This window comes from Heptranchias perlo, chromosome 8 (genome assembly GCF_035084215.1).
Source record: "Heptranchias perlo isolate sHepPer1 chromosome 8, sHepPer1.hap1, whole genome shotgun sequence".
Taxonomy (NCBI): domain Eukaryota; kingdom Metazoa; phylum Chordata; class Chondrichthyes; order Hexanchiformes; family Hexanchidae; genus Heptranchias; species Heptranchias perlo.
Window position 1 is genome coordinate 73141683 of NC_090332.1, and position 13327 is coordinate 73155009.

At 45.0% G+C, this 13327-nt stretch overlaps 1 protein-coding gene across 3 annotated transcripts in view; it reads right to left on the reverse strand.

Annotated features, from left to right (window-relative positions):
- Positions 1-13327, reverse strand: part of gins1 (GINS complex subunit 1 (Psf1 homolog)) — a 41503-nt gene that overhangs the window by 11629 nt on the left and 16547 nt on the right. For all 3 annotated transcript variants that reach the window (XM_067989310.1, XM_067989309.1, XM_067989311.1), the window contains exons 4-6: positions 12409-12499; positions 5253-5369; positions 663-737 (exon numbers count right to left, since the gene is read on the reverse strand). In XM_067989310.1, coding sequence (XP_067845411.1) covers positions 663-737; positions 5253-5369; positions 12409-12499 — 283 coding nt within the window. The remainder of the gene's footprint in view (positions 1-662; positions 738-5252; positions 5370-12408; positions 12500-13327) is intronic.

The following is a 13327-nucleotide window of genomic DNA, read 5'->3' on the forward strand; positions in this document are numbered from 1 at the left end:
CTGAGAAAGACAATCTACCTTTAATTGCTAAGCCACACCTGCTGGTGATTGTAGCCAATCAGGAACCAGAGATAGTGACAATAGACAGGTCACAGACACCAAGAATTGAGGAATCAAGAGAAAAGTAGACAGACATATTGGGACCTCTAGTGGTAAAGAGGGTGTAATTGAGTTTTTGCAATGAACAAAAAAATCCTAACAGATTGCCATCACAATGAAACAAATCTGTAATATTTTACAACATGGAGTTGTTAGAATGTAGAGGGACTACTGGCTGTAGTCAGAAATGGAAATCCTCACTATTGCAGTAGAGGATGTTCCTGTTAGATGGATGGTTAAGAAATGATGAGGTGGATTAGGAAGAGCTTCACTCTGATCTGCCCTATGAATATTTAATGTGGATACTGGGTGCCAGAAACAAAGATTTTCCATTCTCTGCACGGATGTATTTTAGTTACTTTTCCTGCTCATCAAGGTGACACATTTTCTACCACTTCACTGAAAATGTAAATAGCCATCGAACATGTTCTCTCACACACTGCCGAGCATTTGCCTTAATTATGTTCTAAACGCAGACCAAGGACCCTCTTATTCTGAGAACTGCCTGTGGGGGAAAAGGAATTTATAGAGCAAAATTTACAGAAAGCAGTCTCAAGTATTACCTGGCTGTTTTTTTTCAGAAGCACCGTAGTACCATCATCAATTTCATATTCACCGTAATCTTTCAAACACCTCACCTACGGGAGGAGAAAATCCACAATATATTACAACAACTTGCATTTATACAGCACCTTTAACGTAGTAAAATGTTCCAAGGTGCTTCACAGGAGTGAAGTGAGACAAATATTGACACCTTGCCACGTTAGGATAGGTAACCAAAAGCTTGGTCAAAGAGGTAGGTTTTAATGAGTGTCTGAAAAAGGAGGAGAGAATACCAGAGCTTAGGGCCAAGACAGGTAAAGGCATGACCGCCAATGGTGGGGCAAAGGAAATTGGATATGCACAAGAGGCCAGAGTTGGAGAAGGATTATAGGACTGGAGCTTATTACATAGACAGGGAAGGGCGATGCTATGGAAGGATTTGAACAGAAGGATTTGAACACAAGGATTCTGGACCAGGAGCCAATGTAGGTTAGCGAGTACGGGGGTAATGGGTGAATGTTAGTGTTCTGGATGTTTTCCTGTTCCTTGTTTATTGAAGTAGTTTTCGCTACAAAAAAAAGGCAAACAAATGTCAATTAATGGCTGCCTAAATCATTCTCCACCCTATATGCATAATGGCAATAAGGGTACGGTAGCATAGTGGTTATGTTACTGGGCTAGTAATCCAGAGACCTGGACTAAAATTCAGAGTCATGAGTTCAAATCCCGCCACGGCAGCTGGCGAATTTAAATTCAATTAATTAAATAAAAATCTGGAATTAAAATACTAGTATCAGTGATGATGGCCATGAAACTACCGGATTGTCGTAAAAACCCATCTGGTTCACTAATGTCCTTTAGGGAAGGAAACCTGCCGTCCTTACCCGGTCTGGCCTATATGTGACTCCAGACCCACAGCAATGTGGTTGATTCTTAATTGCCCTCTGAAATGGCCTAGCAAGCCACTCAGTTGTAAAATCTCGCTACGAAAAGTCATAATAAGAATAAAACCGGACGGACCACCCGGCACCGGACACGACAACGGCAAAACACCAAGCCCAGTCGACCCTGCAAGGTCCTCCTTACTAACATCTGGGGACTTGTGCCAAAATTGGGAGAGCTGTCCCACAGACTAGTCAAGCAACAGCCTGACTTCTACTCACAGAATCATATCTTTCAGCCAACGTCCCAGACTCTTCCATCACCATCCCTGGGTATGTCCTGTCCCACCGGCAGGACAGACCCACCAGAGGTGGCGGTACAGTGATATACAGTCAGGAGGGAGTGGCCCTGGGAGTCCTCAACATTGACTCTGGACCCCATGAAATCTCATGGCATCAGGTCAAACATGGGCAAGGAAACCTCCTGCTGATTACCACCGACCGTCCTCCCTCAGCTGATGAATCAGTCCTCCTCCATGTTGAGCACCACTTGGAGGAAGCACTGAGGGTAGCAAGGGCACAAAATGTACTCTGGGTGGGGGACTTCAATGTCCATCACCAAGAGTGGCTCGGTAGCACCACTACTGACCGAGCTGGCCGAGTCCTGAAGGACATAGCTGCTAGACTGGGCCTGCGGCAGGTGGTGAGCGAACCAACACGAGGGAAAAACTTACTTGACCTTGTCCGCACCAATCTCCCTGGCGCAAATGCATCTGTCCATGACAGTATTGGTAGGAGTGACCACCGCACAGTCCTCGTGGAGATGAAGTCCCGTCTTCGCACTGAGGACACCATCCAACGTGTTGTGTGGCACTACCACCGTGCTAAATGGGATAGATTCAGAACGGATCTAGCAGCGCAAAATTGGGCATCCATGAGGCGCTGTGGGCCATCAGCAGCAGCAGAATTGTATTCCACCACAATCTGTAACCTCATGGCCCGGCCTATTCCTCACTCTACCATTACCAACAAGCCAGGGGATCAACCCTGGTTCAATGAGGAGTGTAGAAGAGCATGCCAGGAGCAGCACCAGGCGTACCTAAAAATGAGGTACCAACCTGGTGAAGCTACAACTCAGGACTACATGCATGCTAAACAGCGGAAGCAACATGCTATAGACAGAGCTAAGCAATTCCACAACCAACGGATCAGATCAAAGCTCTGCAGTCCTGCCACATCCAGTCGTGAATGGTGGTGGACAATTAAACAACTAACGGGAGGAGGAGGCTCTGCAAACATCCCCATTCTCAATGATGGCGGAGTCCAGCACGTGAGTGCAAAAGACAAGGCTGAAGCGTTTGCAACCATCTTCAGCCAGAAGTGCCGAGTGGATGATCCATCTCAGCCTCCTCCCGATATCCCCACCATCACGGAAGCCAAACTTCGGCCAATTCGATTCATTCCACGTGATATCAAGAAACGGCTGAGTGCACTGGATACAGCAAAGGCTATGGGCCCCGACAACATCCCAGCTGTAGTGCTGAAGACTTGTGCTCCAGAACTAGCTGCGCCTCTAGCCAAGCTGTTCCAGTACAGCTACAACACTGGCATCTACCCGACAATGTGGAAAATTGCCCAGGTGTGTCCTGTCCACAAAAAGCAGGACAAATCCAATCCGGCCAATTACCGCCCCATCAGTCTACTCTCAATCATCAGCAAAGTGATGGAAGGTGTCGTCGACAGTGCTATCAAGCGGCACTTACTCACCAATAACCTGCTCACCGATGCTCAGTTTGGGTTCCGCCAGGACCACTCGGCTCCGGACCTCATTACAGCCTTGGTCCAAACATGGACAAAAGAGCTGAATTCCAGAGGTGAGGTGAGGTGAGAGTGACTGCCCTTGACATCAAGGCAGCATTTGACCGAGTGTGGCACCAAGGAGCCCTAGTAAAATTGAAGTCAATGGGAATCAGGGGGAAAACTCTCCAGTGGCTGGAGTCATACCTAGCACAAAGGAAGATGGTAGTGGTTGTTGGAGGCCAATCATCTCAGCCCCAGGGCATTGCTGCAGGAGTTCCTCAGGGCAGTGTCCTCGGCCCAACCATCTTCAGCTGCTTCATCAATGACCTTCCCTCCATCATAAGGTCAGAAATGGGGATGTTCGCTGATGACTGCACAGTGTTCAGTTCCATTCGCAACCCCTCAGATAATGAAGCAGTCCGAGCCCGCATGCAGCAAGACCTGGACAACATCCAGGCTTGGGCTCATAAGTGGCAAGTAACATTCGCGCCAGATGAGTGCCAGGCAATGACCATCTCCAATAAGAGAAAGTCTAACCACCTCCCCTTGACATTCAACGGCATTGCCATCGCCGAATCCCCCACCATCAACATCCTGGGGGTCACCATTGACCAGAAACTGAACTGGACCAGCCATATAAATACTGTGGCTACGAGAGCAGGTCAGAGGCTGGGTGTTCTGCGGCGAGTGACTCACCTCCTGACTCCCCAAAGCCTTTCCACCATCTACAAGGCACAAGTCAGGAGTGTGATGGAATACTCTCCACTTGCCTGGATGAGTGCAGCTCCAACAACACTCAAGAAGCTCGACACCATCCAAGATAAAGCAGCCCGCTTGATTGGCACCCCATCCATCACCCTAAACATTCACTCCCTTCACCACCGGCGCACTGTGGCTGCAGTGTGTACCATCCACAGGATGCACTGCAGCAACTCGCCAAGGCTTCTTCGACAGCACCTCCCAAACCCGCGACCTCTACCACCTAGAAGGACAAGGGCAGCAGGCGCATGGGAACAACACCACCTGCACGTTCCCCTCCAAGTCACACACTATCCCGACTTGGAAATATATCGCCGTTCCTTCATCGTCGCTGGGTCAAAATCCTGGAACTCCCTTCCTAACAGCACTGTGGGAGAACCGTCACCACACGGACTGCAGCGGTTCAAGAAGGCGGCTCACCACCACCTTCTCGAGGGCAATTAGGGATGGGCAATAAATGCTGGCCTCGCCAGCGACGCCCACATCCAGTGAATGAATAAAAATAAATAAATAAATAAATAAATTGTATAAAATTAAATATTCTGGCACCACACAGTACACAAGTTCACAGCTACACAGTGAGTTATCAATCTTGGGCATGCTATGGTAAGGAGACACTGAGCATAAGCCTGGCACTATGCATTGAGAAGGATACAAATAGCACAGCACTAGTCATAGATTGGCTTTAGCAAAGACCTGAGACTAAGTCATCTATGTAACCTAGCCATGCAAATAGATGACATGCAGAGGCCACAGGAGGGGGAGAAAGTTAACAATATGTGGTTTTGCTGCAAAATTTGAAGTATAATAGGTTGCCTGACATATTAAAGGATGTGACAGGAATACCACATGCTTTGAATTGAAACGGTTAATATGGGAGAGATATTGGTATTAGAGAAAAGTTTTTTGTTCCAGGAGGGAAGTGTAATTTTCAGTATCACATACAACTGACTAAACCATAAAATCAAAATGATTTGTCACTGCTCCACGTGCAGATTCATTCAAGAATTCTGATGAATCAGTTCACTCGACATCGCTCAATCTTATTCTAGTATTAGAAACGGATGTCCATCCAGTACTTCTTCAGGAGCCGAATGGACCAACATCTCTGTAAACATCCATGGTTGACCCGTGTGCACTGATCACTAATCCTTAAGTTACAATGCTTACCTCGATAAACAGACTTTTTGGGGGTTTCATATCTTGAGTTATGTCCAGTCCCTCATCTCCTCCAATGGACCTCATGTAAGTGGCAAGTGACTTTTTGTACTGGTTGAACCATTCTGTCTGCAGTAAAGAAAAAATGTCAAAGCTAATGCAAAGGAACTCCTAAAGCTGAATCATTCAAGGAATAGCAGTGCTGAGCTTAAAACTACAGGAAAACCAGCTGGCAAAGTGAAACCAAATCCAAAGATTTTGCTCCACTAGCTTTTAGCAATGGTCATTTAATTCATTCTCAGGATGTGGGTGTTGCTGGCAAGGCCTGCATTTATTGCCCATTCTTAGCTGCCCTCGAGAATAGTAGTGGGCCTTCTTGAACCACTGCAATTTTCTTTTTTTGTAGCAGTTTGAGTGGCTTGCTAGGGCACCTCAAAGGGCAGTTAAGAGTCAACCACGTCGGTGTGGGACTGGAGTCACATACAGGCCAGACTGGGTAAGGATGGCAGGTTTCCCTCCCTAATCACTCACATCAGAACTCACGTTCTCTGGATTGTTGGTCCCGGTCTCTGGATTACTACTTCAATAATGTAACTGCTACACTACTGTACTCTTTAATGTGGAATTATTAAAACCACCACCACCACCTTGCATTTATATAGTGCATTTAATGTGGTAAAATGTCCCAAGGCACTTCACAGGAGTGTTACCAAACAATTTAACACAAGCCACATAAGGAGATATTAGGGCAGGTGACCAAAAGCTTGGTCAAAGAGGTAGATTTTAAGGAGCGTCTTAAAGGAGAAAGAGGTAGAGGGGCAGAGAGGTTTAGGGAGGGAATTCCACAGCTTGGGGCCTAGGCAGCCAATGGTGGAGCGAAGGAAATTGGGGATGCGCAACATCAGTTGTGGGGAAGTCAGTAGAATCTGTTATTAGAGACAGAGTGACTGAGCATTTGAACAAATATGAGCTGATCAGAGAGCCAGTATGGATTTGTAATGGGCAAGTCATGTCCAATGGACCTAGTTGAATTTTTTGAAGAGGTAACTAACATGGTAAATAAGGGAGTGTCTATGGATGTTATTTTACAGACTTCCAGAAGGCATTCGACAAGGATCCACTTAAGAGACTTAACAAAAAATGAGAGCGCATGGAATTGGAGGCAACATATTGGCTTGGCTAGGAGGTAGGAGACAGAGTAGGGATAATGGGTATGTATTCAAATTGGCAGAATGGGTGTCCCCCCAGTGATCTGTACTGGGGCCGCAGTTTTTCACTATATTCATAAATCACATGGATGAAGGAATAGAGAGCCGTATTCTAAATTTGCTGATGACACTAAGTTAAGTGGCAAAGTAAATAGTGTAGATGGGAACAGAAAGTTGCAACGGTACATTGATAGATTAGGTGAGTGGGCAAAACTGTGGCAGATGGAATTCAACATGGGAAAGTGTGAAGTCATCCATTTCAGACTTAAGAAAGATAGATCAGAGTATTTTCTAAATGGCGAGAAGCTAGGAACTGTGGATGAGCAGAGAGATTTAGGGGTCCAAGTACAGAAATCACCAAAATCTAGTGGACAGTTACAAAAAATGATTAAAAAGGCTAATGGAATGTTGGCATTTATCTCAAGAGGGCTGATTACAAAGGGGTGGAAGTCATGTTACAGCTGCATAGAAAACTGGTTAAACTTCATCTGAAGTACTGCATTCAGTTCTGGGCACTGCACCTCAGGAGGGAGTGCAGCACAGATTCACCAGAATGGTACTAGGGCTACAAGGGTTAAATTATGAGGTCAGGATACATAGACTAGGCTTGTATTCCCTTGAATGTTGAAGATTAAGGGGTAATCTAATTGAGGTGTTTAAGTTGATTAAAAGATTTGATAGGGTCAATAGAGAGGAACCATTTCCTCTGGTGGGAGAGCCCAGATCAAGGGGGAATAACCTTAAAATTACAGCTAGGCCGTTCAGGGATGATGTCAGAAAGCACAAAGGATAGTGGAAATTTGAAACTCTCTCCCCCAAAAAGCCACTGAGTCTCGGTCAAGTGAAAATTTCAAAACTGGATTTCAGGAGGGTATAAACAGACTGGTGAAATGGGCAGACACATGGCAGATGAAATTTAATGCAGAGAAATGTGAAGTGATACATTTTGGTAGGAAGGATGAGGAGAGGCAATATAAACTAAATGGTACAATTTTAAAGGGAGTGCAGGAACAGAGAGACCTGGGGGGTGTATGTACACAAATGTAAACAAGGACGTTATGCTAAACCTTTATAAAACACTGGTTAGGGCTCAACTGGAGTATTGTGTTCAATTCTGGGCACCACACTTTAGGAAGAGGGACTTCAGTTATGTCTAGAGACTGGGGAAGCTGGGGTTGTTCTCCTTGGAGTGGAGAAGGTTAAGAGGAGATTTGATAGAGCTGTTCAAAATCATGAACTGTTTTGATAGTGTTGCCAGTGGCAGAAGGGTTGGTAACCAGAGGACACAAATTTAAGGTGATTGGCAGCAAAAGAACCAGAGGTGACATGAGGAAACATTTTTTTACACCGAGTTCTGATCTGGAATGCACTGCCTGAAAAGGTGGTGGAAACCAATTCAATTGCATCTTTCAAAAGGGAAATGGATGAATACTTGAAGGGAAAAAATTTACAGGGCTTTGGGGAAAGAGCAGGGGAGTGGGACTAATTGGATAGCTCTTTCAAAGAGCCGGCATAGGCACAATGGACCAAATGGCCTCCTTTTGTGCTGTACCATACTATGATACTTTGAATTGAACTGTTAAGGAGTCAGATTTCCTGTTTGCTGCAATGGCAGCAGATCGTCAGCAGGGTGCAATTCCCATCTGCCTCTTGCTTGTGCCCCCAGTCCATTTCCTGGGGTTGGGTTGATTTACAAGATTAGGGCAGGACCCAGGGCCACTTGCAATGTTGCTGTGGTGCCTGCCTCACATGGTGAATGAATGGCGGGAAATGGTTACAGTGCCTTGCCACAGGAAAGCAGGTCCGGCAGTGCTGGCTAAAGGGAGGGGGATGGAGGTGCCGCAAGTTTTAACAATTCCCACTTTGGTTAAGCCTCTGCATTTGATCGCCGTAGTCAAAGTGGCTATTTATTTTTTTCCAGGGCACACGTGGCAGGGAATACACTATGATATCATTTTATGGCCCATTATAATATGTTCACCTGTATTTGGGTAGTCATATTATACACCCAATGTCTCTAAAGTGGAAAATCCCAGAAGTGGTATTAGATGGAATGCTCCTTGCCTACCCAGGCCACTCTTGTTTACCAGCGTAATATCAGAGGGAAAATGGAAGGGAGTTTTTTACTCTCTTTTTTCCACCCCCCCCCCACCATCTAATTTTCACCTGGTTTAAATCTTTTAAAATAACAATGGGAAAACTCCTGGGAAATCAAAAAGAACCCTATTCATAATAATCACTGATCAGACAACATTTAAGAGGGATGGGGTAGATGTGGCTGTCCGAAATCTTTCCCCTCTGAAACAGCTCACAGAGCGCTCTGTAGTGATCAGGGAAGAATGAGTAAAATCTGCTGAATAAGAGCATTCAAGTGAAGGTTTATATCGACATTTCCTTGTTTTTGGTTCTACTGGAGACCAGTTCTGTGGATGCTACCATGGCTCTTTGGGTAGTGGTTTAGGCAATTCCTATATATTACACTACAAGTGTCACATTGTTAAAAGGTCTGATGGAAACCGGTAAGGCTGAACCAGACTGTTCGCAACCGTAGCATCCTATTTGACCCCGAGATGAACTTCCAACCCTATATATTCTCTCCACCATCTAATACCACTTCTGGGATTTTCCACTTTAGAGACATTGGGTGTATAATATGACTACCCAAATACAGGTGAACATATTATAATGGGCCATAAAATGATATCATAGTGTATTCCCTGCCACGTGTGCCCTGGAAAAAAATAAATAGCCACTTTGACTACGGCGATCAAATGCAGAGGCTTAACCAAAGTGGGAATTGTTAAAACTTGCGGCACCTCCATCCCCCTCCCTTTAGCCAGCACTGCCGGACCTGCTTTCCTGTGGCAAGGCACTGTAACCATTTCCCGCCATTCATTCACCATGTGAGGCAGGCACCACAGCAACATTGCAAGTGGCCCTGGGTCCTGCCCTAATCTTGTAAATCAACCCAACCCCAGGAAATGGACTGGGGGCACAAGCAAGAGGCAGATGGGAATTGCACCCTGCTGACGATCTGCTGCCATTGCAGCAAACAGGAAATCTGACTCCTTAACAGTTCAATTCAAAGTATCATAGTATGGTACAGCACAAAAGGAGGCCATTTGGTCCATTGTGCCTATGCCGGCTCTTTGAAAGAGCTATCCAATTAGTCCCACTCCCCTGCTCTTTCCCCAAAGCCCTGTAAATTTTTTCCCTTCAAGTATTCATCCATTTCCCTTTTGAAAGATGCAATTGAATTGGTTTCCACCACCTTTTCAGGCAGTGCATTCCAGATCAGAACTCGGTGTAAAAAAATGTTTCCTCATGTCACCTCTGGTTCTTTTGCTGCCAATCACCTTAAATTTGTGTCCTCTGGTTACCAACCCTTCTGCCACTGGCAACACTATCAAAACAGTTCATGATTTTGAACAGCTCTATCAAATCTCCTCTTAACCTTCTCCACTCCAAGGAGAACAACCCCAGCTTCCCCAGTCTCTAGACATAACTGAAGTCCCTCTTCCTAAAGTGTGGTGCCCAGAATTGAACACAATACTCCAGTTGAGCCCTAACCAGTGTTTTATAAAGGTTTAGCATAACGTCCTTGTTTACATTTGTGTACATACACCCCCCAGGTCTCTCTGTTCCTGCACTCCCTTTAAAATTGTACCATTTAGTTTATATTGCCTCTCCTCATCCTTCCTACCAAAATGTATCACTTCACATTTCTCTGCATTAAATTTCATCTGCCATGTGTCTGCCCATTTCACCAGTCTGTTTATACCCTCCTGAAATCTGTTACTATCCTCCACATTGTTTACTGCATTTCCAAGTTTCGTGTCATCTGTAAACTTTAAAATTATACCCTCTATATCCAAGTCCAGGTCATTAATATATATCAAAAAGAGCAATGGTCCCAATACCGACCCCTGGGGACCACAGTATACTTCCCTCCAGTCTGAAAAATAACCGGTCACCACTACTCTCTGCACATTAGCCAATTTTGTATCCATGCTGCTCCTATCCCTCTAATCCCATGAGCTTTAATTTTGCTAACAAGTCTTTTTTGTGGTACTTTATCAAATGCCTTTTGAAAGTCCATATACACATCAACTGCACTACCCTAATCAACCCTCTCCACAACCATTGTGGTTTTTCATTCACAATCTTGTACTTTTTAAAATGCTATTTTGTAATTTTACTTACATAGGTTACACAAATATATTTGGGCGAGTACTGGAGAGAAAAAACACTGAAGCCCTCCAGATATGTAGGTCAAAGAGGTGATCTGAACCAAACATCACGAAACTCATAGAAAGGGGCAGAATTATGGGAAATCATTTGTCAAGACTGCCAACTTTCACATCCTCGAGTCCCCCAAGGATCCATCTTTGGCCACCTCCTCTACATCTACATGCTGCCCCTTGGCAACGTCATCCGCAGACAAGGTTGGGGGGGGCGGGCAGGGGGTCAGCTTCCACATGTATGATGACGACACTCAGCTCCACCCCTCTCAACTCCTCCACCGCTTCTGTTGTCAGACAAGCTGCTTGTTGAACATCCATTCTCAGATGAGTCGCAACGTCTTCCAGCTAAACATTGGGAAGACCAAAGCAATCATCTTCAGTCCTGCCACAAACTCCACACCCTTGTCATTGTTTCAGGTTGAGCCAGACTGTACGCAACCTGGGTGTCCAGTTTGACCCCAAGCTGAGTGCTTGACCCCATATCCTCACCATCACAAAAGACCATCCACTTTTACGTGCACACCATTGCCCGCCTGTTCCCAGCTCATCCCCCGCTAAAACACTTTGCCATGCCTTTAATCACCGCCAGACTGGCTTTCATTCCTCAACCAATCGATAAACTTCACCGCATTGAAAACCGTGCTGCCTGTATCCTATTCCGTGTCAAGTCCCAGTCGCCCATCATTTCTGTCCCGTGTGACTGGCTCCTGGCTCCCCAATGCCTCAAATTCTCATCCTTGTGTTTAAATTCCTCCATGGCCTCGCCCGTCCCTATCTCTGTAACCTCCTCCAGCTCAACAATTCTCCCCTCTGATTCTGGCCTCTTGTGTGATCTCCATCCCCTTTGGAGGCTGCACCTCCAGCTGCCCAGATCCCACTTTCTCGAATTCCCTCCCTAAACCTCACCACCTCTCACTCCTTCTTTAAGATGCTCCTTGAATCCTACCTCTTCGACCAAGCTTTTGGTCACCTGTTCAAATATCTCTTTATATGCTCGACATCACCTCCCCCCACTCCCCCAAACACACACACCTCTGAAGCATCGTGGGATGTTTTTCTACATTAAACAAACAGTGCAGTATAATATAAATACAAATCATTGAGAAAGGAATATTGGAGCCATGGAAAAGGTGCAATGTGGAGTTACTAGGATGGTACCAGGCATGAAAGAATTGAAAAGCTAGTATTTGTAATTACTAGACTGAGAGGGATGGGTAAATGCCAAAAGAAGTGTTCAAAGTTTTGAAAGAGGTGGTAAATAGTGAAAGATTATTTCTACTGGTCAATGAATCACTCACAAAAGGGGCATGAATTTAAGATTAGCACAAAAACATTAAGGGGACAGAAGAAGACGACACATTTTCACATAAAGGTTTATTAGAATATGGAACATATTGATGTGAGCAGCTATTAGAGCTGAGTCTATCACAGCAGTTAAAAGGGAACACCTGAAGAGGAAAAATATTTTAAAAAGGTCCAGGGATAACAACAGGGAAATGGTACTAGAGTAAATAGCAATGACATGGAGTTAGTAGAGGCAGTTACGAATGGCTTCCTTCTATGCTGAAATTTCTATGGTTCTATGAAAAAGCAAAATTAAATCAACCAGGGCCACCCTAAAAGGGCCTAGGAGGACAGAGAGCTGGATGGGCTGAATGGCTTTTCCTCAATCCCACATTTTTATGTTCTTGATAATTTGTTTTAAAGCAACCGTACCTCCTCAGCAGCAAAATGGAACCGGATTCCTGACGGTAGAACGCTTCCATATTCCCACCGCAATGATCGAATCCGCAATAAACGGTCGTATCTGTTATGGGGAAAACAAGTTAATAATTTTTTTTAAAAAAAAAACTCGATCCCTTGCCTCTATTTTTTCTCCTTTACTGCTCCTCTCCAGAAGACATCTACTCATACTGGCTCTGCACAGACCTAGGCCCTCCATTATCTCGCTCATTCATCTGCGGTGGATATTGGCAGGCTATTTAACTGTGGGGGCTGATCCTGGGCTTGCCCGACATCAGCACAAATACCCCTAGGGCAGTCAGTGGATTGTAATCAATTACAACTCTGCGTTCCTCCAACTCTGGCCTCTTGTTCATCCTCCACTTCCTTCGGCCCACCATTGGTGGCCGTGCTTTCAGCTGTCTGGGCCCTAAGCTCTGGAATTCCCTCCGTAAACCTCTCAGTCTCACCCTCCTCCTTTAAGACGTTCCTTCCTCTTTGACCAAGCTAATGTTTCCTTCTTTGGCTTGGGGTCAACTTTTGTCCGATTATGCTCCTGTGAAGCACCTTGGGACGTTTTACTATGTTAAAGGCGTTATATAAGTGCAAGTTGTTGTTGGATTCTCTTGATCAGATTTTAAAATGGTAAAAACAATGGTACAGACAAACTTTTTAAAAAAGGCTTTCATTCAACAATGACACCTGAAAACAACATACAGATCAGGTTGGTTTTGTACCTTCACCTATTTCTGTTGAACGAACGTTAATTAATAAAATACTTAGCAATAGGTACTTGTAAAGATTGACTCTTTGTTGCTCATTGTATTTTTGATGGAGACAGTTTAATATATTACATTGAATATCTGGGAAGGGGAAGATTATGAGGCCCTCGCGCTGAAGTGGACAGGAGCCC